This window comes from Scyliorhinus torazame, chromosome 7 (genome assembly GCF_047496885.1).
Source record: "Scyliorhinus torazame isolate Kashiwa2021f chromosome 7, sScyTor2.1, whole genome shotgun sequence".
Lineage (NCBI taxonomy): Eukaryota > Metazoa > Chordata > Chondrichthyes > Carcharhiniformes > Scyliorhinidae > Scyliorhinus > Scyliorhinus torazame.
In genome coordinates this window covers 309,022,930-309,048,782 of record NC_092713.1, presented here as the reverse complement: position 1 = coordinate 309,048,782, position 25,853 = coordinate 309,022,930, and the positions used below count along the sequence as shown (strand labels likewise).

At 49.4% G+C, this 25,853-nt stretch overlaps 1 protein-coding gene across 1 annotated transcript in view; it reads left to right on the top strand.

Moving 5' to 3' along the window:
- gemin5 (gem (nuclear organelle) associated protein 5) overlaps positions 1–25,853 on the top strand; it is an 87,910-nt gene that overhangs the window by 11,314 nt on the left and 50,743 nt on the right. Inside the window, exons 5-14 of the mRNA XM_072512741.1 lie at positions 5,331–5,444; positions 7,843–7,972; positions 9,909–10,074; positions 11,633–11,845; positions 15,287–15,372; positions 17,068–17,150; positions 17,239–17,375; positions 20,450–20,523; positions 22,061–22,242; positions 23,199–23,338. Coding sequence (XP_072368842.1) covers positions 5,331–5,444; positions 7,843–7,972; positions 9,909–10,074; positions 11,633–11,845; positions 15,287–15,372; positions 17,068–17,150; positions 17,239–17,375; positions 20,450–20,523; positions 22,061–22,242; positions 23,199–23,338 — 1,325 coding nt within the window. The remainder of the gene's footprint in view (positions 1–5,330; positions 5,445–7,842; positions 7,973–9,908; positions 10,075–11,632; positions 11,846–15,286; positions 15,373–17,067; positions 17,151–17,238; positions 17,376–20,449; positions 20,524–22,060; positions 22,243–23,198; positions 23,339–25,853) is intronic.

Here is a 25,853-nt window from a genome sequence, read left to right as displayed (position 1 = left end):
ATCATCTTATAAACCTCTATCAAGTCGCCCCTCATCCTTCTCCGCTCTAATGAGAAAAGGCCAAGCACCCTCAACCTTTCCTCGTAAGACCTACTCTCCATTCCAGGCAACATCCTGGTAAATCTTCTTTGCACCTTTTCCAGAGCTTCCACATCCTTCCTAAAATGAGGCGACCAGAACTGTACACAGTACTCCAAATGTGGCCTTACCAAAGTTTTGTACAGCTGCATCATCACCTCACGGCTCTTAAATTCAATCCCTCTGTTAATGAACGCGAGCACACCATAGGCCTTCTTCACAGCTCTATCCACTTGAGTGGCAACTTTCAAAGATGTATGAACATAGACCCCAAGATCTCTCTGCTCCTCCACATTGCCAAGAACTCTACCGTTAACCCTATATTCCGCATTCATATTTGTCCTTCCAAAATGGACAACCTCACACTTTTCAGGGTTAAACTCCATCTGCCACTTCTCAGCCCAGCTCTGCATCCTATCTATGTCTCTTTGCAGCCGACAACAGCCCTCCTTACTATCCACAACTCCACCAATCTTCGTATCGTCTGCAAATTTACTGACCCACCCTTCAACTCCCTCATCCAAGTCATTAATGAAAATCACAAACAGCAGAGGACCCAGAACTGATCCCTGCGGTACGCCACTGGTAACTGGGATCCAGGCTGAATATTTGCCATCCACCACCACTCTCTGACTTCTATCGGTTAGCCAGTTCGTTATCCAACTGGCCAAATTTCCCACTATCCCATGTCTCCTTACTTTCTGCATAAGCCTACCATGGGGAACTTTATCAAATGCCTTACTAAAATCCATGTACACTACATCCACTGCTTTACCTTCATCCACATGCTTGGTCACCTCCTCAAAGAATTCAATAAGATTTGTAAGGCAAGACCTACCCCTCACAAATCCGTGCTGACTATCCCTAATCAAGCAGTGTCTTTCCAGATGCTCAGAAATCCTATCCTTCAGTACCCTTTCCATTACTTTGCCTACCACCGAAGTAAGACTAACTGGCCTGTAATTCCCAGGGTTATCCCTAGTTCCTTTTTTGAACAGGGGCACGACATTCGCCACTCTCCAATCCCCTGGTGCCACCCCTGTTGACAGTGAGGACGAAAAGATCATTGCCAACGGCTCTGCAATTTCATCTCTTGCTTCCCATAGAATCCTTGGATATATCCCGTCAGGCCCGGGGGACTTGTCTATCCTCAAGTTTTTCAAAATGCCCAACACATCTTCCTTCCTGACAAGTATTTCCTCGAGCTTGCCAATCTGTTTCACACTGTCCTCTCCAACAATATCGCCCCTCTCATTTGTAAATACAGAAGAAAAATGCTCATTCAAGACCTCTCCTATCTCTTCAGACTCAATACACAATCTCCCGCTACTGTCCTTGATCGGACCTACCCTCGCTCTAGTCATTCTCATATTTCTCACATATGTGTAAAAGGCCTTGGGGTTTTCCTTGATCCTACCCGCCAAAGATTGTTCATGCCCTCTCTTACCTCTCCTAATCCCTTTCTTCAGTTCCCTCCTGGCTATCTTGTATCCCTCCAATGCCCTGTCTGAACCTTGTTTCCTCAGCCTTACATAAGTCACCTTTTTCCTTTTAACAAGACATTCAACCTCTCTTGTCAACCATGGTTCCCTCACTCGACCATCTCTTCCCTGCCTGACAGGGACATACATATCAAGGACACGTAGCACCTGTTCCTTGAACAAGTTCCACATTTCACTTGTGTCCTTCCCTGCCAGCCTATGTTCCCAACTTATGCAGTTCAATTCTTGTCTGACAACATCGTATTTACCCTTCCCCCAATTGTAAACCTTGCCCTGTTGCACGTACCTATCCCTCTCCATTACTAAAGTGAAAGTCACAGAATTGTGGTCACTATCTCCAAAATGCTCCCCCACTAACAAATCTATCACTTGCCCTGGTTCATTACCCAGTACTAAATCCAATATTGCCCCTCCTCTGGTCGGACAATCTACATACTGTGTTAGAAAAGCTTCCTGGACACACTGCACAAACACCACCCCATCCAAACGATTTGATCTAAAGAGTTTCCACTCAATATTTGGGAAGTTAAAGTCGCCCATGACTACTACCCTATGACTTCTGCACCTTTCCAAAATCTGTTTCCCAATCTGTTCCTCCACATCTCTGTTACTATTGGGGGGCCTGTAGAAAACTCCTAACAAGGTGACTGCTCCTTTCCTATTTCTGACTTCAACCCATACTACCTCAATAGGGTGATACTCCTCGAACTGCCTTTCTGCAGCTGTTATACTATCTCTAATTAATAATGCCACCCCCCCACCTCTTTTACCACCCTCCCTAATCTTATTGAAACATCTATAACCAGGGACCTCCAACAACCATTTCTGCCCCTCTTCTATCCAAGTTTCCGTGATGGCCACCACATCGTAGTCCCAAGTACCGATCCATGCCTTAAGTTCACCCACCTTATTCCTGATGCTTCTTGCGTTGAACCATCGGGTCCACGTTTATTCGGGCCACAGCTCCTTTGTGGTGCCCAAGCCACCCTGGAATATCGATGGAAACATTGTCCGAACACCTTCCGGGCCATGTGGGTGCACACGGCACACCCGCTGCCAATCTAACCATAGGTGGCGTAACCAGTCGCCCCAGCAAGCTGGGACCGCCCCAGTGGACCAACACCAGAGGAAGACATGCCGATTATTGACCGGACCAGTTGAAGTGCCCGCTATTGCCAGTGTTTCCCAAGTCGCCAATCTCACGTTGGTGTCCGACAAGGTCAGCGATTTGAAGGCCAGACCGAATGTACGGCGACTGACTACCGTCATGCCGCCCCAGTGTCGAGTTCCATGCAGACTGTGTCCCCAATAATTTGCAGAGAGATCTGGATGGGCGCCACTCTTGGTGCAACCACGCAGTGTAACTGCTGGTAGGTGCTTTCATCGTCGTTCACATCGTAAGCCCCGTCAGGTGGGGGGCGGTCACGCCTTTCGGGTTGGCGGGCGGGTAGATCCTCGTGGGGAGCCTGTGTCCCTGGTCTCTGCGGCCTCTCGCAGCCTCCGCTGGACAGTGGTCGTATTCCTGTTTCTCGCTGTCAGGGGAGAATGTCCGGCGGCATTCCCGGCCTCTTTTACGGATTCCCATGTTCATCTGGTTGATGTCCCGCTTGCGGTGGGCCGGTTTCCTCTGTTCTAGCCGAGTGTGATTGGCCCTCGCTTCGGCATCCCAGACTGAGACCGCCGTTTCCCGGAGTTCCTGGACCCCTTCTTCGGTGTTTTCTCAGGAGATGGCTATCTCCACCGCGACTTGCAGGTCCAGGTGGGCCTCGGCTACTAATTTCCATTGCGTGGCCACATCGCGAAATCCACACACCAAACGGTCCCGGAGTGTCTCATTCAATGTCGCTCGGAATTTGCACGTCTCGGCCACTTTTCAGAGTCGGGCCAGGAAGTCATTCACCAACGTGGTTTGGGCCTGAGCCTGAGCAGCCGTGTGGTACTGGAAGCGGTGCACGATGAACCATGGTTTCGGGTCCCAATGCTCCCCCACGAGGCCACCAGGGCGACGAGCGATGGGGTGTCTGGAGGTCCGGGTCAATCCGCCTCCTTATTACACTGTAGGTAGGCCCTCCGCAAGCCATCAGCAATACATCAGTGTTTGTCTCATGCCCGTAGTCTCATTCATTCGAAAAATATTTAACGTGTTCCTAGTATTGCCCCCAATTGTCTGTACCCGCACTAAAAGGTTCTAGCTTTCCAATATGCGGCATTTTGGTGGTTAGTAGTGGGGCCTCCCAAAGCCTCGATGAGGTGGACTGGGTGCTGATAGCAGCTCCACTGCATCCTCGTCGCCCGTATTGAATACGCAGTAAGCAGAATGGACAATGAGTAGAAATTAACAAACGAGGGTCTCCTTGTAGGGGCTTTTACACAGGTTCAGGCTCTCCCTGTAAAGGGGAAGCCTCGCCCCCTCAAAGGGGAACTTCATATTCCAGGGTGGTCATGTGAAACCGTATGGTCCTAATCCTGGGACCTGCACAGGGGTTTTAACAGAAATGAACTGCTTTACCTGGTCATTGTGCATTTTCTGTACGACACAGAAATGGGCCTTTTGGACTGATCCATAAACCGTGTTTATGCTCTACATTTACTTCATCGTATCCCATTTAACGTGATAACTATCTTTCTATTCCTTTTGTGTTTGTCTCGCTTGCTTTTTAAATGCATCTAAACCATTTATCTTAACCCCCCCCCCGTAGTAGCCAGTCTCACATTCTTTGTCATTCTCTGGGTAAAGACGTTTCTCCTGAATTCCTATTGGATTTATTAATGACCATTTGATCTTGATGGCATCCAGTCCTGGTTTCCCTCGCAAGTTATTCAAATCCTTCAATGGCGATATTGACCTCTATCAGGTTAACCTTTGGCCTCCCCTTTTCCCGAGAACAAACGCTTCAGCATATTCAATCTTTTTTGAACCCTCCAATAACTAAAACCACTTTGCAATATGGAGACCAGAACTGTCCATACTCTGCAGGTCTGACCAAACCAAAGTGTAACTTCTGCCTTTTACATTTTTCTATCTAGAATGTGCCCCAGTTCCAAACTCTGTATTTTTGTACTTCAGCAGACAATGTTCTGCTGTGATTGGAGCCCAGGCTTATTGTTGGAACACTGTCAAGAGGCTTTACTCTGTATCTAATCCCTTGCAGTACGTGTCCTGGGAGTGTTTGATGGGGACAGTGGAGAGGGAGCTTTACTCTGTATCTAACCCCGTGCTGTACCTGTCCTGGGAGTGTTTGATGGGGATGTGTAGAGGGAGCTTTACTCTGTATCTAACCCCGTGCTGTACCTGTCCTGGGAGTGTTTGATGGGGACAGTGTAGAGGGAGTTTTACTCTGTATCTAACCCCGTGCTGTACCTGTCCTGGGGCTGTTTGATGGGGACAGTGTAGAGGGAGCTTTACTCTGTATCTAACCCCGTGCTGTACCTGTCCTGGGAGTGTTTGATGGGGACAGTGTAGAGGGAGCTTTACTCTGTATCTAACCCCGTGCTGTACCTGTCCTGGGAGTGTTTGATGGGGACAGTGTAGAGGGAGCTTTACTCTGTATCTAACCCTGTGCTGTACCTGTCCTGTGAGTGTTTGATGGGGACAGTGTAGAGGGAGCTTTACTCTGTGTCTAACCCCATGCTGTACCTGTCCTGGGATATTAGGTTTCAGATTCGATACAATTTTATTTCTCATCACTGCACCTCATCTTGTTTCACCATACGTAAATTTGGATTGATAATATTTTGTCTGTCTCCTAGAAACGGAGGGGCTGAATGGCGAGCTTGTAAAAGAGGACACTGCCAAGGACTATTTCCTGGCATCAGGGAGCAGGGACCAGACAATCCGCATCTGGAACTCTACAAATGGAAAAGGTGATTTTCACTTCCCCTGTAATTTGTTCTTGACTTTTTTTTAATGTAAAAGTATGGAGTTGAGCAAAAGATTTCACTGTCTCTAAGGAACCATTCACCCTGGTATGAGCTCCCTTCGGTGTCACAAATCGAGAATGGCTGATGACATGAAGGTGGGTATGATGTGGCGAGGCCAGCGTTGGACTGGGTTGGGCACAGTAAGAAGTATTACAACACCAGGTAAAATCCAACAGGTTTGTTTCAAATCACTAGCTTTCGGAGCATGGCTCCTTCCTCCGGTGAATGGTAAAGGTCGGTGTTGTTATGGGCCAGGGTTTAGAGAACCCCAAAGTGTATCATGGAGTTCACCTGACCCACAACTTTTAATAGATTGTGGTATGGGGAGCACACGGCCCACTCTACAGGTGTGGGACAGCAGAAATGGAAAAGTACTTTTTACAGCAAAACAATGTTTATTCTATGAACTCAAGTCAACCTTTTTAAAACATACAGTGAACATCTTAGCAACCAGTAAATCAAATACAACCCCCAAAGAATACAACACTAAGTAATCCTTAATAACCTCCCAAACAACATCCAGAAGACAAAAGAAACGCCTTTTAACAGAAGCACATTAGGTTTACATTCACTACGGAGAACATTTATAATTCTGAATTCACCAAATGATCAAGAGATAGTCTTTTCATGGCAGAGAAATCAACAGTACACCTGCTCAGTCTGGCTTCAGCTCCAACACTGCAAACAAAACTAAAACACACCCTGCAGCAAACAGCCTAAAATGAAAGTAAAAAGCTGACAGACAGCCCAGCTCCACCCGCGCTCTGACATCACTAATAAACACCCATTTCTTAAAGGTACTCTCACATGACCGTCTAAACAGTGTAGATGAAGCATAAAGTTCTAACGAGGTGTCGATAGATTAAATGGATGGATTTTAGTGCAGGCAAATGTGAGGTTACCAGTGACCTAAAAGGGTTAGAATAGGAGTCTTTCTGAATGGTGAAAACGCAAACGGTGGAGGTGCAATTAGGGTGTCTGGGTGCAGAGATAATTTCAAGTGTCGTGAAGTTGGGAGGCAGTGGTATTGTCGTTTTTTTCACTGGACTCTTAATCCAGGAATTTCTCTGGGATCCCACGTTCGAATCTCACCAAGGCAGATGGTGGGATTTCATAAAATCCTTACAGCGCAGAAGGAAGCCATTCGGACCATCCGAGACTGCACCGAACCTCTGAAAGAGCACTGCACCCAAGCCCATTCCCCCGCTCGATCCCAATAATCCCTTAACCTAACCTGCACATCTTTGGACACTAAGGGGCAATTCGGCATGGCCAATCCAACTAACCTGCACATCTATGCACTGTGGGAAGAAATCTATGCAGACACTGGGAGAATGAGCAAACCACACGGTTACCCAAGGCCGGAATTGAACTCGAGTCCCTGGCTCTGAGAGGCAGCAGTGCTAGCCACTGTGCCACCACCCCGCCCAATTTTAAATTCAGTAGACATCTGGAATCCAATGATGACTATGAAACTATTCATAGAATCCCTACAGTGCAGAAGAAGGCCATTCGGCCCATCGAGTCTGCACCAACCCTCCGGAAGAACACTCCACCCAGGTTCACTCCCTGTAACCCCACCTCATGTTTGAACACTAAGGGGCAATTTTCACGTGGCCAATCCACCTAACCTGCCCTTTAGGGAAGGAAGTCTGCCGTCCTTACCTGGTCTGGCCTACATGTGACTCCCAGACCCACAGCAATGTGGGTGACCTCTTGACTGACGTCTGAAATGGCCGAGCAATTCGGGATGGGCAACAGATGCTGGTCCAGCCAGCAACGCCCACATCGTTCCTGGAAAGGTCGGCGTCTAAAGATTAGAACCCAACCTTTTCAGGAATGAAATGAAGAAACATTTGAACACACAAAGGGTGCTAGAAACTTGGGATTATCTTTCTCAAACAGCAATTGATCAATTGTTAATGATAAATCTGAGACCAGCATCATAACACAGCCTCTGGTTATTATCACATTGTTGATCACAGGAGCTTGCTGTGCACAAATTGACTCTCTCATTTCCCATATTAAGATAGTGGTGACAATTGCTTTGGGATCTCCTGAGGTCACCAAAGACTCGATAGAAATGCAGGTTCATCCCTTACTTGAAAGTGAATTAAATAATGTGTCAAGATTCTCAACAGCCCAATAGTACAGCATTGTCACTGGTACACTTGATTCTTTTGGTAATGATGTCATTGGAAGCTTCGCACTTGGACCAATGAGCCTTGTGCAGAGCAACAACAGTAGCTTGCATTTATATAGCGCCTCTAATGTAAAACTCCCCCAGATGCTTCCCAGCAACTGACTAAGGAGAATCTTGAATGCTTTCCTTTCCTTCCAGGTGTGATGACTCTGAAGTTGCCGTCGCTGAAGCGCCGAGGAGGGACTGACCTGGGAATCAAGGAACGGATTTGGCTGACTGTGCTTTGGTCCCGAACCCGTGTCACTCAACTGATTTCCAGCAGCTTTGGGTAAAGGGGCTCCCCTCCGTTTCCTGATCTGTTACGCCAGCCGATTATGTGTCAGTTTATAATGTAGCAAGCATGGAACAATGTGCAGCGCTAGTTTATGGTTGATCAGTGTTCCCCATGCGCTTGGTGGGTCATCTCGTCGAACTGTTCCCCCCCCGTGCTCTCTGACCTTCCTAGGCTCCCGCTTAAGCAGTGTCTTGACTTAAAATTCAGATCCTTGATTTCAAACCCGTCCATAGCCTCGGCTCTCCCGGTCCCTGTAAAGTCTGCCAGACCCACAATCCTCCGAGCTACCTTATTCTGCCCTCTTGTCCATTCCCAATAACGGGCGCTGCACCATTTGGTGGCCTTGGTTTCAATCTCTGGAATCCCCTCCCTCGACCACTCCGCCTCGCTTTGCGCCTCACCTTCCTCCTTCAGACACTCCTTAAGCTTTGAACCTTTTGATCACCTGTCTTAATACCTCCTGACACTGCTCGCCGGCACTCTTTGCTTAGGAATGTTCCTGTGAAACGCCTTTGAATGTTCTTTTATGTTAAAGATGCTGTTAAAATCCAAATTGAGGTTTTTGAAATGAGTTTAAGGAGTTGATGGAGGAAACGGGGGGGGGGGGGGGGGCGGGCGAGCGGGGGAGGTGGCGGCGACAACGACGACATGGTAATGTCACTGGATTACTAATCCAAAGGCCCAGGCTATTGCACATGGTCACGTGTTCGAACCCCGCCATGGCAAAGTCAATTAAATCGAGAATACAACGCTAGTGACTGCGAAACTACCATCGATTGTTGTAAAAAGCCATCTGGTTCAGTAATGTCCTTTTAGGGAAGGAAATCTGCCGTCCTTACCTGGTCTGGCCTACATGTGACTACAGACCAGCAGCAATACTGCCCTCCGAAATGGCCTAGCCAGCCACTCCGATGGGTAGCAAGCGCTGGCCCTTGTCATTGACACTCATTCCATTAAACTGGTCGAGAAAAATAAAATCCCAAAGGTTAATAGAATTATGGAGGAACTTAACGCACTGTGCTGCCCCTCCAACTAGTGATATTTCAAACTCTCCAGATCTCCTGAACCTGTGTTTTTTCCGGCGATTTTAAATGGTGCAACATGGCAAAATATTGTTCTTCAGCGAGTTGTTAGGATCTGGAATGCGCTGCCTGTGGAAGCACGGTCATACGAACATCCGGAGTAGGCTGTCTGGCCTGCTCCACTGTTCAATAAGATTGTGAGATTCATTGCAATCCATATCAAAGTGAAATTTTGGCTCCCCATCTCTGAGGAAGCGAAGGCTGACCTGATAGGTCTTTTACATTTCTGCAAGGGTTTGGCCGGCTGGATGTGAAGATGCTTTCACTTTTGTGTGGGAGACCAGAATTAGAGGCCGCCAATGTTAAGAAATCCAGAAGAAATTTTTATTGTCTGGCCCCGGGCCACTGTCCGTGTGGAGTTTGCACATTCTCCCCGTGGGCCTTACCCCCACAACCCAAAGATGTGCAGGGGAGGTGGATTGGTCACGCTAAATTGCCCCTTAAATGGGGGGAAAAAAAGAATTGGGTACTCTAAATGTATTTTTTGTGAAATAGTGAATGGTATTGATTGCTTTTAAGGGGAAGCTCGCCAGACCCGGTAAGGAAGGCAGGTTTCAAGGCAGTAAGGAAGGCAGTGATGGGTTATTGTGACAAAATACAATATTTCCATGGTCACATAAGAATTTTAATTCCAGATTTTCATTGCATTCCAATTTCACTGTCTGCTGTGAGAGTGAAACCTGGGCCCCCAGAACATTACTTGATTTCCAGGCCACTGACAATAACTGTGCCACCACCAATAGAGGGATATATTGAAGGGTGAGAGGAGGCCAGCATATACCAGTTGGGCAGAATGGCCTGATTCTGTGCTCTCGATTTTGGTGGATCTCGATTGTCTTTCTTTGCAGTGGGGAGCTGCTGCTCTGGGATCTGACTAAGTCAGGGAAGCAGAAGTGGACACTGCTGGGGTCATCATCGGAAGGACAGAACCACAGCAGGATCGTCTTCAACCTGAGCTCAGTCTGTCTCCAGGATAACAGCGAGCTCCTGCTCTCGACCTCAATGGACCGAGACGTGAGTCCTTCAAATCATTTCAAAACTGCTCCACTTGTCTCCCTCTCTCAGAACGCAGTCGGTCCAGATGTGTCTTGCTGCGCACAAGCATCCCAGCCACTTTATACATCTGTCATTGTAATTGATGATTCAGTTTGTTATACAGCCCCCGCCCTTTACCCTGACCATCCTTCACTGACCGCTGCTTGCAACTGTTTGCATCAACAATTAACAAGGGTTCTGTTTACAACGTTTCAGCAGTATCTCTTAAACAGGAACACTGCCAGTTCTGGTTTATTGTCTCTCTCACCAACATGGGCCTGGCCAGGCAGAGACGGGAGAATTTTGAATGGGGATAAGAAAAAGGCGAGATCTCCCAATCCTGCTGTCTAGCCAGGGGTGCATTCAACGGGCAAGACCAGAAGATCCCACCACCGGTCAGTGGCACAGAAAATTTCACCCAGTGGGCAGCACGGTGGTGCAGTAGTTAGCACTGCTGCTTCACGGCGCCGATGTCCCAGGTTCGATCCCGGCCCCGGGCCACTGTCCGTGTGACGTTTGCCCAGTCTCCCGATGTCTGCGAAGGTTTCGCCCCCCCCCACTACCCAAAAATGTACAGGATAGGTGGCCTGAAAAAATGTAGTATTCTTAAAAAATAGTACTGGAGAAATTAATGGGACTGAAAGTTGATTGGCTGCTAACCAAAATTCAGGCACCTGGGTAGGGGGTTGGTGGTTGTGGCGGGGGGGCGGTGTTAATATACTGGCATCAATTCCGAATCGGTTAATGGACAGAAAACCAAGAGTAGGAATAAACGGATCATTCTCTGGTTAACAAGCTGTGACCAGTGGGATACCTCCAGGTTCGGTGATAGGACCACAGCGATTCACAATCTATATCGATGATTGGGATGTGGGGGCCAAATGTAATATTTCCAAGTTTACTGACGACACAAATCTAGGCAGGGAAGAGGAAAATGTGAAGTTACCCACTTTGGTTGGTGACTTGGGGAGGGAGGGGGTGCATTGTACAGAACCTGGGGCAGAGTCTCCGGATAAGCCATAGCCACTTGGGACTGAGACAAGGAATGTTTTCACTTAGGGTGGCGCATCTTTGGAATTCTCTACCCCAGAGACTGTGGAGACTCGGTCATTGAGTCTGTACGTGACCGAGATCAATAGGTTTCTAGATATTAAAGATATCCAGGGATCTGGGGGTAGTGTGAGAAATGGCATTGAGGTAGATGATGTGCCATGATCTAGTTGAATGGCCGAGCAGGCTTGAGGGACTGAATGGCCTACTCATGAAATGAAATGAAATGAAAATGGCTTATTGTCACAAGTAGGCTTCAAATGAAGTCACTGCGAAAAGCCCCCAGTCGCCACATTCCGGTGCCTGTTCGGGGAGGCTGGTACGGGAATTGAACCGTGCTGCTGGCCTGCCTTGGTCTGCCTTCAAAGCCAGCGATTTAGCCCTGTGCTAAACCAGCCCCTGAACCCTGTACTAAACCAGCTCCTATTTCTTCATGTCTCCTCCTCTGTGCCTGTCTCCATTTAAGTGCTGTTCTCTTGTGTCCCAGGTGAAATGTTGGGATCTGAATACACTGGATTGTGTCTGGACGCAGCCTACACTTGGTGGCTTTGTCTACAGCTTGGCGTTCTCGCCTGTGAATGTCGGCTCGCTTGCTATTGGTGTCGGCGACAGCATGATCAGGGTGTGGGACACCCTGTCTCTCCAGAGTGCCTACGACATCAAGACTCTCTGGCAAGGCATCAAATCCAAGGTCACAGCTGTAAGTATCTGGCAGTTCGTCCCGCGCGCGGTGTCTCGCTCGCTCTCTCACGGGCTGGTATGCAGGCCCACATGTATGCTCACAGACCAAGGCACTCATCAACCAAGTTCTGAACTATGGGTGAATACTCCCACTGCCTTGTGGATACCTCGGGAGAGCTGAAGGCTGAGGGGAGTGTTGTCTGGTGAATTATCAGCCACTTTGACCAGTTTATTATTCATGTCTCTTTACCCACATGCCCTTATGAGAAGAACAAAGGACAGAAACAGATTCACGGTTTTATCCGATTTTTATTCCCAATTCTCCGATTCTTTTACTGTAACTCAGTATTACTCAGACTCCCAGCTGAGCTGGAGGTATTACCCGCCAGACTGAAGGGGGCTGGCCAGGCTACGATCACGGTGTGGAAATCTTCTTCTCAGGGCTCCTCTTCTGCAATGGTTGCTCCTGGGGGTTCCTGGGTTGTCACTGATGACATGCTCTGATGTCCTTCCTTTTATCCAGGTTTTGCTCACATTGAGACACCCACACCTGGCTGAAGGTCTATTGTCCCATCAAGACTTAAACTCATTCATGGGAATAAACAGGATACTCCTGTTCAGCCAGGGTGAATCAATCAGGATTTACTGTCCTCTGAAACACTCGTCTCTGACCTGCTATTAGCCCGTTATGGAATCTGATGGCCTCATTGTTCATCCTGCTGCAAAGCTGACAACGTCCGCCTCGGTATTAGTTACATATTCATAGCATGGTCTTTTGACCTTTTTGTGTAAAACATGATAACCACTGTAAGTGGGTGTTGACTAAGTTCCATATAGTGATGATAAGTTATCTGGCCGGGATTTACCGGCTGGTCACACCGGCAGGAGATTCTGGTCCCACGCCGGCACACGTGTTTCCCAGCGGCGAGGGGTCGGTAGATCCCGGTGGCGGGCCGCCTCCTCCGCCGCAAAACTCACGGCGGGGTGATCTATAAATTCCACCATCTGTTGACTTTGATTTTGATTTATTGTCACGTGTACCGCGATACAGTGAAAAGTATTGTTCTGCGTACAGTCCAGGCAGATCGTTCCATACGTGAAAAGCATAGGATATACATAAATACACAATGTAAATACATAGACTCAGACATCGGGTGAAGCATACAGAGTGTACATAGATTTACATAGAACATACAGTGCAGAAGGAGGCCATTCGGCCCATCGAGTCTGCACCGACCCACTTAAGCCCTCACTTCCACCCTATCCCCGTAACCCAATAACCCCATTTAACCTTTTTTTTGGTCACTAAGGGGCAACTTAGCATGGCCAATCCACCTAACCTGCACGTCTTTGGATTGTGGGAGGAAACCGGAGCACCCGGAGGAAACCCACGCAGACACCCGGGGGGGGGGGAACGTGCAGACTCCGCACAGATAGTGACCCAAGCTGGGAATCGAACCTGGGACCCTGGCGCTGTGAAGCCACAGTGCTATCCACTTGTGCTACCGTGCTGCCCATAGTGTCGTGCTACATAGTAAAGAAGATGTGTGGAGAGATCAGTCCTGTCCATAAGGGGGTCATTCAGGAGTCTGGTAACAGCGGGGTAACTAAGAAGTTTGAGTTCTCAGACTTTTCTATCTTGTGCTCCGGCAGATGGGCGGTATGGATTTCAGCTCGGGCCTTATTTGGCAGTTCCTGCTTGCGGCCTGTGTGTCCTTTCCCCCTTGTCCCAGCACCACAGGAGTAAACCCTGACAAAAGTCTGGAATGGAGTCCAAAGACAGACTTTTCATTTGTTTATGTGACGTGGGCGTCGCAGGCTGTGCCAACATTTGTTGCCCATTACTAATTTCCCTCGAGTGGGCAGTTAAGAGTCAACCACATTGCTGTGGGTCTGGAGTCACATGTAGGCCAGACAGGGGTAAGGACGGCAGATTTCCTTCCCTGAAGGACATTAGCGAACCAGATGTGTTTTTGCAGCAACGGTTTCATGGTCATTATTAGACTTTTAATTCCAGATTTGTGGTGGGATTTGAACCGGGGTCCCCGGAGCATTACCCGGTCTCTGGTTAACTAGTCCCAACGACAATACCACTACGCCACCGCCTCCCCCAGATGTCTAAATGTGCCATCTTTCCGGCAACTGCTTTGCCACTAAACCGTAGCCAGGCATGGTGATCTGCGTGGAACCAGCTAGGGAGGTCAAAAGGCTGGGCCCCGATGTTTGGGCAGCCCACGGTCTCCAGAAATATCGCCCAGGGTTAGAACATAGAACATACAGTGCAGAAGGAGGCCATTCGGCCCATCGAGTCTGCACCGACCCACTTCAGCCCTCACTCCCACCCTATCCCCGTAACCCAATAACCTCTCCCAACCCTGACACTAAGGGGTCATTTATCACGGCCAATCCACCTAACCTGCACGTCTTTGGACTGTGGGAGGAAACCGGAGCACCCGGAGGAAACCCACGCAGACACAGGGAGAACGTGCAGACTCCGCACAGACAGTGACCCAGCGGGGAATCGAACCTGGGACCCTGGCGCTGTGAAGCCGCAGTGCTAACCACTTGTGCTACCGTGCCGCCCTAGGCTTGCACCCTGAAAAGGACATTCCAGTTTTCACTGCAGAGTTACCACAGCACGGGAGAGAGTGAGTGATAAGCCCAACCCGATTGGTGTAAAGAACTGGTGCTACGGACTGTCGCCGATGGCGGGAGGGACCACTGTGGACCCCTGATTGGTGAGGTTCTCACTCACCAGAGTTCATCCACTCCACGGGTGGCTGGAGCTCCGGGTCTCACAAAGCGATCGGAATCTAGCACAGCGGGAAAATAACAAAACCAAAGGCGATGCCAGCTCTTAGCTTGGCTGTCGAAGTTGTAGCTGGTGAACGGGAGGGAGGTGGGGTGAGGGGCTGGAGGGGCTGTGGCTTGTTGGACCTGTTTGGACAGGGTTCAGTGAGCCTGGGTTGTTTGTTTGGGTGAGGGGAGGGGGGTGGGGCAAGAGAGGAGCGAGTCATTTTTTTTCTGGTAAGCTCTTTTCCGGTTTATGGGGAGGGGTAGCGATGCTACTGGGACTAAGGGCTTTTCTTTGTCTTGCGTTGGGGGCAGGGTTGGTGGCTGACATGGGTGGGCCCTGGGCCCTTGCTTCCCGGAGGTGATGACCCTTGTCTTCTATCTTGAGGAATTGCTGCTGCTGCCATGAGCTTTGTGTAACTAACGCCCCCTTTGAGAACAAACTATTCCACAAGATGTCCTGGAGACATCCCAGGTCGGGGCATTGGCAGCAGATGTGACTCTGGACAACATTCTCAGTGCGCATCGCAGCCACACGCCTCTAAAATGGCCGCGCGAGCTCCTCGGTTCGAGGGCAATGAGGGGTGGGCAAGAAAGGCTGGTCCAACCAGGGGCACCCACCTCCGATGAGAGAGAACTTTAACTCGGTGTGTTTGGTTTGTTGCAGTTGTGTTGGCATCTGACCAAGGAGGGCACATTGGCATTTGGAACCGAAGATGGAAAAGTTGGCATTTTTGACATTTATTCAAACAAGTAAGTATGACGGAGATTTACGGAGCTCCCTTTCGCTACCTCAGGATATTTCAACGCTCTTGGCGGGAACTTCAGGCGTGGCTCTTGCCTCTGAATCAGGCGGTTGTGGTTTCAAACCCCACTCCAGGATCTGAGTATTAAAAAATCTCGGCTGACGGTCCCAGCTCAGCGCTGCGGGAGTGCTGCACTGTTGGAGATGCAGTCCTTTCATGGAAACATTAAACCGAGGGCCTCGTCTTCCGTCAGATTGGCATTTTAAAGATCCCACAGCCACTTGTTCGGAAGCGAGCAGGGAAATTCTCCCTGGTGACCTGACCGTCAACCAATATCACTTAGAAAACAGTCGATTCGGTCATGTCACATTGTTGTTTTGTGAGCGTTTGCTGTGTGCACGTTGGCTGCTCTGTTTTCTACATTACATCAATGTGAAAAATGAAATGAAAATCGCTTATTGTCACAAATAGGCTTCAAATGAAGTTACTGTGAAAAGCCCCTAGTCGCCACATTCCGGCGCCTGTTCGGGGAGGCTGTTATGGGAATGTGCTGTACTTCCTGATGTCTCCTGGGCAAGAGGTCCAATTACAAGTTTTCCTTTCTGTCTATTAGGCAATGATTTTGTAGTGTGCCCTCGTGTCATAACGTAGGAAGCACCGGAGCCAATTTGTGCACAGCAGGCTCCCGTAAGCAGTAATGAGATGACGACTATGCAATCTGTGTTTTGGGTGTTGCTTAAGGGGCAAGCATTGACCGCACTAGTTGCAAAATAGTGGTCACCTAAAGGCGGGCGCAAGATGGGGGCTTCAGCTGAGCGCCTCGTCCAAAGAGAAACCAACTCCCAACAGAGCGGCAGGGGAGGGGCCACTGCAGCCAGAGATCCTGATCCTGCTTTCCAATGATCCTAGCTTCCTTCATATTCTCTTGCTCCGTAAGAGCACGGGTAGATCATCTGGCACCTCGAGCCTGCTCCGCCGTTCAAATAAGATCATGGCTAATCTTTGATCTCCACTCCACGTTCCAACCCCATCCCCATTTCTGTGATACCCTTCAGCGTCCAGGATTCCGTCGATCTCTCTCTCTGTCATAGAGTCAATGCAGTGCAGAAGAAGGCCATTTGGCCCGCCTGGTCTGCACGGACCCTCCAAAAGAGCGCCGAACCCACTCCTCTCCCCCGGCCTATCCCCGTAACCCCACCTAACCTGCACATCTTTGGGCGGAGGGAACCGGAGCACCCGGAGGAAACTCACGCAGACACTGGGAGAAAGTGCAAACTCCACACACAGACAGTCACCCGAGGCCGGAATCGAACCCGGGACCCTGGCGCTGTGAGGCAGCGGTGCTAACCACTGTGCCACCGTGACCATCCTTGCCAACGTGAGCAACCTCGGCTCCGGGGTGGAGGACTCCGAGGATGAAGGAACTGCTCCTCGTCCCAGTCTTGAATGGCCCCCCCCCTCATTCTTCTGAACCCCAGTGAATTTAGACCCTTTCTACTCCACCTATACTCTAACGACAACTGTCTGTTCTCGGGGTATGTCCGTGATCCTTTGTTGCTCCTTCTCCATAGCAAGTGTATTCTTCCATGTAGATTGCAATGCGGCCTTACCTATATTATGCAGTAAGACCTCCTTCCTCTAGTATTCCGGATGTACTGTTTACTTTCCGCACTGGATGTTAATCTGCCCTGATTCCTTACAGGCCGCCTCAGATTTCCAGCTCCTACCACAGGAAGACTGTTTACGCCCTGGCCTGGGGTTCCCCGTTGCCCCCCATTACCACTGGTGAGTCCCGCTCCGTAGCTCGATGCAATTGGCCCTTACCTGGCTGCTGACACTTGACGCGTGGTCTCTGGGTTTCTCTCTTTGCCAGGTGGGGATGGCGACGGACCGGGTATGATGTTGTACAGCTGTGCGGGCGAGGGCATTATCCTCCAGCACAACCCCTGGAAGCTGGCAGCCGATGCCCAGGACATTAACCGGTTAATCCGAGAGACTAATGGAATCACGGTAGGTGTGACGCCAGTCGCTTCAATAAAACATGATCAACCTCGGGAAGGACACGGGTTACTTTGGGATCGGTGTTTACACTTTTATCCAGATTGCATAATCTGTAAATTAAAAGCCTTGGACCAATCTTTAAAGAGAACGAGGAAAACATGCATTTCCATAGCACCTTGAGTTATGGGCCAGGGTTTAGAGAACCACAAAGTGTATCATGGAGTTCACCTGACCCACAGCGTTTAATAGATTGTGGCACGGGGAGCACACGGCCCACTCTACAGGTGTGGTACAGCAGAAATTGAAAAGTATTTTTTAAAGCAAAACAATGTTTATTCTATGAACTCAAGTTAACCTTTTTAAAACATACAGTGAACATCTTAGCAACCATCAATTCAAATACAACCCCCAAAGAATACAACACTAAGTAATCCTTAATAACTTCCTTTTAACATCCAGAAGACTTAAAACACCTTTTACCAGAAGCACATCAGGTTTACATTCACAACGGAAAACATTTATAATTCTGAATTCACCAAATGATCAAGAGATAGATTGATAGGTCATTGAAGGGTAGGTCATGCCTCACAAACCTTTATTGAGTTCTTTGAGAAGGTGACTGAACAGGTAGACGAGGGTAGAGCAGTTGATGTGGTGTATATGGATTTCAGCAAAGCGTTTGATAAGGTTCCCCACGGTAGGCTATTGCAAAAAATACGGAGGCTGGGGAGTGAGGGTGATTTAGAGATGTGGATCAGAAATTGGCTAGCTGAAAGAAGACAGAGGGTGGTGGTTGATGGGAAATGTTCAGAATGGAGTACAGTCACAAGTGGAGTACCACAAGGATCTGTTCTGGGGCCGTTGCTGTTTGTCATTTTTATCAATGACCTAGAGGAAGGCGCAGAAGGGTGGGTGAGTAAATTTGCAGACGATACTAAAGTCGGTGGTGTTGTCGATAGTGTGGAAGGATGTAGCAGATTACAGAGGGATATAGATAAGCTGCAGAGCTGGGCCGAGAGGTGGCAAATGGAGTTTAATGTAGAGAAGTGTGAGGTGATTCACTTTGGAAGGAATAACAGGAATGCGGAATATTTGGCTAATGGTAAAGTTCTTGAAAGTGTGGATGAGCAGAGGGATCTAGGTGTCCATGTACATAGATCCCTGAAAGTTGCCACCCAGGTTGATAGGGTTGTGAAGAAGGCCTATGGAGTGTTGGCCTTTATTGGTAGAGGGATTGAGCTCCGGAGTCGGGAGGTCATGTTGCAGCTGTACAGAACTCTGGTACGGCCGCATTTGGAGTATTGCGTACAGTTCTGGTCACCGCATTATAGGAAGGACGTGGAGGCTTTGGAGCGGGTGCAGAGGAGATTTACCAGGATGTTGCCTGGTATGGAGGGAAAATCTTATGAGGAAAGGCTGATGGACTTGAGGTTGTTTTCGTTGGAGAGAAGAAGGTTAAGAGGAGACTTGATAGAGGCATACAAAATGATCAGGGGGTTGGATAGGGTGGACAGTGAGAGCCTTCTCCCGCGGATGGATATGGCTGGCACGAGGGGACATAACTTTAAACTGAGGGGTAATAGATATAGGACAGAGGTCAGAGGTAGGTTCTTTACGCAAAGAGTAGTGAGGCCGTGGAATGCCCTACCTGCTACAGTGGTGAACTCGCCAACATTGAGGGCATTTAAAAGTTTATTGGATAAACATATGGATGATAATGGCATAGTGTAGGTTGGATGGCTTTTGTTTCGGTGCAACATCGTGGGCCGAAGGGCCTGTACTGCGCTGTATTGTTCTATGTTCTGTGTTCATGTGTCCTATCCAGACCAACCGCCTGTAACCTTCTCTTCTCTTTCCCCCCCCCCTTTCCATGTGCTTATCCAGATAAGTCTTAAAAGTCTCTAACGTATCTACCTCAACCACCTCACTTGGCCGTGCATTCCAGGCCACCACCACCCTCTGTGTAAATTCCCCCACACATCTCCACTGAGCCGTAACAGCCTCCCCGAACAGGCGCCGGAATGTGGCGACTAGGGGCTTTTCACAGTAACTTCATTGAAGCCTACTTGTGACAATAAGCCATTTTCTTTTTTTTTTTTTTTCATTTCAACCTTTTCCCCCCTCACTTTGAACTAACTTGTGCCCCCTTGTAATTACCATTTCCGACCTGGGAAAAAGCCTCCAACTGTTCACCCTATCTATACCCCTAATAATTTTATAATAAGTGAGTGACTTGGCGCGGAACTTGCGGGTGGTGGGGTTCCCAGGCATCTGCTGCCCTTGTCCTTCAAGATGATAGATGTCGCAGGTTTGGAAGGTGCTGTTGAAGGAACCTTGGTGAGTTACTGCAGTGCATCCTGTAGATGGTGCACACAACTGCTACCGTGCGTCAATGGTGGAGGGGGCAAATGTTTAAGGTGACATATGGGGTGCCAATCAGGCGGGCTGCTTTGCCCTGGATGGTGTAGAGCAGGCATTGTCAAACTCCGGGGCACGACCCGCGGGCGGGTGTCGGGAGGGTCGCGGAGCCGTCCATCGTGGTGCTCCCTATCAGGCAAATCCGCGCGCAACAACCACAGCAGTCGGCTTTTAATAATGCCGGCTGCGGCGGCCTTCAAAATGGCCAGGAACAGATTTAAAAATGGGGCCGCACTGCGTGCCCGATCATCGGTGCGCATGTGCAGTGCGGCCGCATTTTTATTTATATGGTCGCAGCCTTTTTTTTCCCCCAAGTTCGGGGGGGCCAAAGGGACCCAAAACCATTTCTCTCATTTTTGTCAGCAACAAAACAAGGTAAGAGAAAATGGTGGGTCGCCAAGGTCGGCCGGCGTGGGTCGCGCAGGTCGGCCGGCGTGGGTCGCGAAGGTCGGCCAGCGTGGGTTGCGAAGGTCGGCCGGATTGGGTCCCGAAGGTTGGCCGGTTGGTAAAAATGGGTCCCCGGAAAAAAAGTTTGAAAAACACTGGTGTAGAGTTTCCTGAGTGTTGTTGGAGCTGCTCTCGTCCAGGCTCATGGGAGAGAATAGATGTTCACTGAACTTTTGTTGATAAATTCTTCCTCTTTATTACTTCCCTGCTCCCATTAGCATAAACTTCCAGGTCGCAGTGAGCTGAACTGGAAACCTGATGGTGAAACCCTGGCTATTGGGAATGATGATGGGTGAGATAATAATACCATATTTATCGATCTGTTTTTATCCTTTATATGGAAACAAATTGTGCTTGCTCCTGTTACCTTCACCGAGCCTTCTCGGCACGTTGGTTAGACCAGCATTTATTGCCCATCCCTAATTGCCCTTGAGAAGGTGGAAGCCTCATTGAATGCAGCCCCTGAGCTGTAGGTACACCCACAGTGCTGTTAGGGGAGAGGGGTTCCAGGATTTTCGCCCAGTGACAGTGAAGGAACGGTTGTTCCAAGTTGGGAAGATATCGAAAACGGGCTCCATGATTATTTTACTGGGATTAGTAACCTTGAGAATTTGGCTCCAATTTCGACGTGGCAGTTTGAACATTTAAAATCAGTTTCCAAAAGTCTAACGTCTGTAAGTAGAAAGACGGTTATCGGTTAACCTGACCACAAAGTTGTTGCAACGTCATAAATGTCCAGCTGGCTCACTAATACCTCGGCCGTTAAACGTGAGCATCCCGCTGTACGCGACGGGTCTGCAATGCGTGCCCTTGCTTACCTTTCTCCCAAATACACGGGCTGGCTCCTTATTACATACAAACTGGCACATGCGAGTCTCGTTGGGATTGCACAGTCGCAATAATGGCTGCAGCACTTGCCCACGTGGTGGGCTCCAGTGTAATTCGGTACAGGGGCATGTCTGAGGCAGGCAGTGTGTGGCCGCAAACGCCCCCTTTGCTTTAGTTCAGTGTTTTAATCCTGTACCATCTGTCCTGTTATGTGACTCCAGTCCCACACCGACACCAGGTATCTGTGTCAGCAACGCCAACATTGAGAATAAATGCAGCGTTTTATTCTCTGAATGAAGACTTACTCTTTTGAAGAGATTATGAATTGAAACCAGCTCTCTCAAAACATAGGAATTAGGTGCAGGAGTCTGCCACTCTGCTGCCTGCCCCTACATTCAGTGAGATTGTGGATGGTTGGTTGATAGCTCATTGCGTTTTGTCATTCCTCCATGGGATGTGTGTGTCGCTGGCCACGCCTGCATTTATTGCCCAGCCCTATTTGCCCCTTGAGAAGATGGTGGTGAGCCGCCTTCTGGAAACGCTGCTGTCCATGTGGTGTAGGTGCACCCACTGTGCTGTTAGGGAGGGACTTCCTGGACTCTGACCCAGCCACAGTGAAGGAACGGCTGATGTATGCCGAGTGTAGAACAACTGTATCCGTGGGGAAAAGTGTAAACGGGACCCTAATCGACGTCCAACGGTTGTAGGTTCACCGAATTGCACCGTGTGGAAGGAGGCCATTTGGCCCATTTATGCTTGTACCAGCCCTTTGAAAGAGTATCCATCTGATCCCACTACTCCTTTGCATTTCGCTCATAGCTCTGCTAACATTTTGATGTAATGTGGGGGGTGGTGATTAGGATTTTTTTTATTGCGTCGTTAAATCATTGCTGTTCTCTCTTTTTAATTGTACCCATCCACACCGTTGGGGCCTGTTATGTGTCTGTTGGTTTGCTATCCTGTCTGTATTTTACACACCCCTCCCATCCTGCCACTTCTAGGTCGATTGAGATCTTCCAGGCTCCTCGTTTGAAATTGCTGTGCAGTATTCAGACACACCACAAACTGCTGAATGCCATCCGCTGGAATCACCCACATGGCTCGCAGCCTGACCTCGGCTACCTGATCGCATCTGGTTCCAACAGCGCCGTCATCTATGTTCACAACCTCAAAACCGTGTTGGGTAACCGTGCTTTAATGTTGAATGTTCCAAAGCTCCCAGCCCACCTCTGAGTTCTTACTTTCTTTCCCCTTGTACCCAGCACAGTTCTTGCCCTAGTGGAGGTGGTTCCACATTGTCCACTGGGCAGACGTTTATGCATGTGCCAGCTATTTGACAATTGGAGTCATCAGCCAAGAGTGGCAGTGCAAGGGTGTCCAGATGCTAGGGTGGCACTGCCAAGGGTCAGGGCTTGTCGGGGGGGGGGGCGCAATGCCCATGGAAGGAGGGGGGGGGGGGCTGTTTGGAGGGGGGGTGCGGGTAAATCGGGGCCTCTGGGAGTTGCAGTGGGGTGACGGGTGGGGGTCCTGGAAGGGGAGGGGCGTGTAAGTGGATGTGGGGGGACCTGACGAATGCCCCCCCCCCCCCCCCCCCCCCGGGCCCCACAGCAAGGTGTCCTCATTTGGGGGTTCTGGGGTACTGCCCATGTGGTGGGGGGGTTGATATTGCCCAAGGGTGGGGGTACAAGCTCACTTGGAGATCGGGGGGGGGGGACACCCCTTACAAAATGGCGGCCTGATCTCTGAGCTCAGCTCCCCGGTGCTAAAAACCGTTCCAAGTACGGTCTGAATTGGTGAGAAACTCCCCAGGTCCCATCAAGGTGACGTGAGTGTCGTTGAACAGCAGTGTGCAACTCCCTGAAAAACCCGCCGCAAATTACCTTTCAAACGTTTCCATTAAATTCCGCCCAGTATCTTCTGGACAGCACCTTGCTGCGTGGGAAACATAGCTGCAGCGTGAGTGAGCTGCAGGGCCCTTTGGTCCATGGCCTTGCCTCCGATAAGCCCCAAGGTTTTCAGTTACCGCGAGTGCCTCGCTGATTTTAGGTCAGTTATTCCTCCTCAACAACCCTGCTTGCTTTGCAATTTTAATTTTTTTTTTTTTTAAAGTCCATTATTTTGCTTTTGTGTGTCTCTCAGAGGATCCTCCGGCCACACCGATAACGGTGACTGAACCGTTCCGAACACTGGCAGGGCACACCGCAAAGGTCACCAGCCTGGCCTGGAGCCCGCATCACGACGCGATGCTGGTGTCCGCCTGTTACGACGGCACCGCCCAGGTAACCTACTGCTTCGGTTAGTCTGGAAAAACAAAGGCAGTGCTGAAACTTTATAAGACTTTTCACAGGATGCTGTTCCCTGGCGAGGGTGGTGTTTTATCATCCAGCCCTAATCGCCCTGCAGGAGGCGCCACCTCCCTCCACTTGCGGGGGTGTCAAGACCGTGGCAGAGTGGGGTGGAGATTTACCGGAATGCTTCCCGGGTTTAGGGAACTCGGTTATTGGTTAAAGTTAAACGATGGTTAAAGGGAGATTTAATAGCCAGGTTCAAGATCATGAAGGTTTATGATGAGAGTTTTTTTTATTCATTCAAGAGATGTCCCTGGCTATCCCTACTTGTTACCCATCCCTAGTTGCCCTTGCGAAGGGGGTGATGCTCCGCCTTCCTGAACGGCTGCAACCCAGAGTAAATCAGGAGAAACTGTCCCCAGCGGCAGAAGAGTCGATGACCAATGAAATGAAATGAAAATCGCTTATTGTCACAAGTAGGCTTCAAATGAAGTTACTGTGAAAAGCCCCTAGTCGCCACATTCCGGCGCCTGTTCAGGGAGGCTGGTACGGGAATTGAACCGTGCTGCTGGCCTGCCTTGGTCTGCTTTAAAAGCCAGCTATTTAGCCCTGTGCTAAACCAGCCCCGGGATTTAAGGTGATTGACTGGACGTGAGTTGAAGGGAGAGATTTTTTCCCTTGTGACGTGAGATCTGGAAGGTGCTGCCTGAAAGGGCAGTGAACGCAGATTCAATTCTAACTTTGAAAAGGGGGTTAGATCCCCAACTGTACGATGCTGAGAGGTTCTTTCCTCTAGTGGGAGAGCCTGGGACCAGAGGGCAGAATGTCAGAGTAAGGGGGTCACCTATTTCAGACAGAGATGAGGAGGAATTTCTTCTCTCAGAGGGTGGTGAATCTGTGGAATTCTTTACCGTAGAGGCTGGGCCGTTAACTATGTTCAAGGCTGAGAGAGACAGATTTTTAATCAGTAAGGGAATCGAGGGTTATGGGGATAAGGCGGGAAAGTGGAATTGAGGATTGTCACAGCAGATCAGTCATGATGTCACTGAATGGCGGAGCAGACTCGATGGGCCGAATGGCCTACTTCTGCTCCTGCGCCTTGGATGATCTTCTAGCGAAAGAGCGGGGGAGTAAATAGAAACATTGCAATGTGCGGGAGCCACTCGCCCCATATCCCTTAATACCTCTGGCTTACAAAAAGCTAGCAATTAACAAATGAACTAGCATTAATTGCTGTTTACGGAAGAGTTTCTTGCACTCATTGAACAGAGCGTTTATTTTCTTAATTTTACTCCTGAAAGGCCTGGCTCTAATTTTTAGCCGCTGCCCCTCTAGTCCTAGACTCCCCATCCAGCGGAAATAACTTCTCCTTTTAACCCGATCAGTCCCCTTATTTTGAGCAAGTCACCTTTGAAATTCCAGGGAATGCAGCCCAATTTATTCAATCCCTCCTGGTAACTTGACTCTTGCAGTCGAGGTATCATTCTGGTAAATCTACACCGCGCTCCCTCGAAGGGCAGTAAATCCTTCCTCAGCTGTGGTGCCTGGAACTGCTCACAGTGACTCCAGGTCTGGCCGGCGTAGTGAACGATTGAAGGGCCACTGCTTGCATTCGAGACCTGCAGGTGGCTCTTTCCCAAAGGGCTGGCACAGGCAAGGTGGGCTGAATGGCCTCCCTCTGTGCTATGTTGTTCTTTGCGCTGCTGCTCCCACAATGGTGTTGAGGTGGGTGTCCCAAGGGCAGAGAAGGCCCATCGATGGGGAAGGGATCGGCTGCCGATGCTGGATTGGGGAGAGTTGAGTGGTTTTGCTGACCTCGCCAGTGAGGGGAGCTGGAGGTCGCTGCTGAGGGAACCTTGGGTGTATTTTGTTTTCAGTAGCTTGCGTTTTCCGACTGCGTGACTTCACGTGGCCACATTTAAAACTGACAAGCCGTTTGTATCAACAGAAAACTCTTTAACTGTCAACAATTTACAATAACGCCAGGTTTCCTTGGTGTCCCATTATACATTCCTGGCTTTTGGGTGTCACTGGCTGGCCCAACATTCATTGCCCATCCCTAATTACCCACAATCTGCTGGGTCGGCCATTTCAGAGGGCATTTAATAATCCACCCCATCCGAGGTCCCAGGTTCGAATCACGGCTCCGGGTCACTGTCCGTGTGGAGTTTGCACATTCTCCCCGTGCCTGTGTGGGTTTCGCCCCCACAACTCAAAAGATGTGTGGGTTAGGTGGATTGGCCGGGCTAAATTGGAAAAAAATGAATTGGGTACTCTAAATTTATATTTTAAAAAAAATAATCAACCCCATTATTTTGATGTGGAGATGCCGGCGTTGGACTGGGGTGAGCACAGTACGAAGTCTTACAACACCAGGTTCAAGTCCAACAGGTTTGTTTCGATGTCACTAGCTTTCAGAGCGCTGCTCCTTCCTCAGGTGAATGCAGAGGTCTGTTCCAGAAACATATATACAGACAAATTCAAAGATGCCAAACAATGCTAGGAA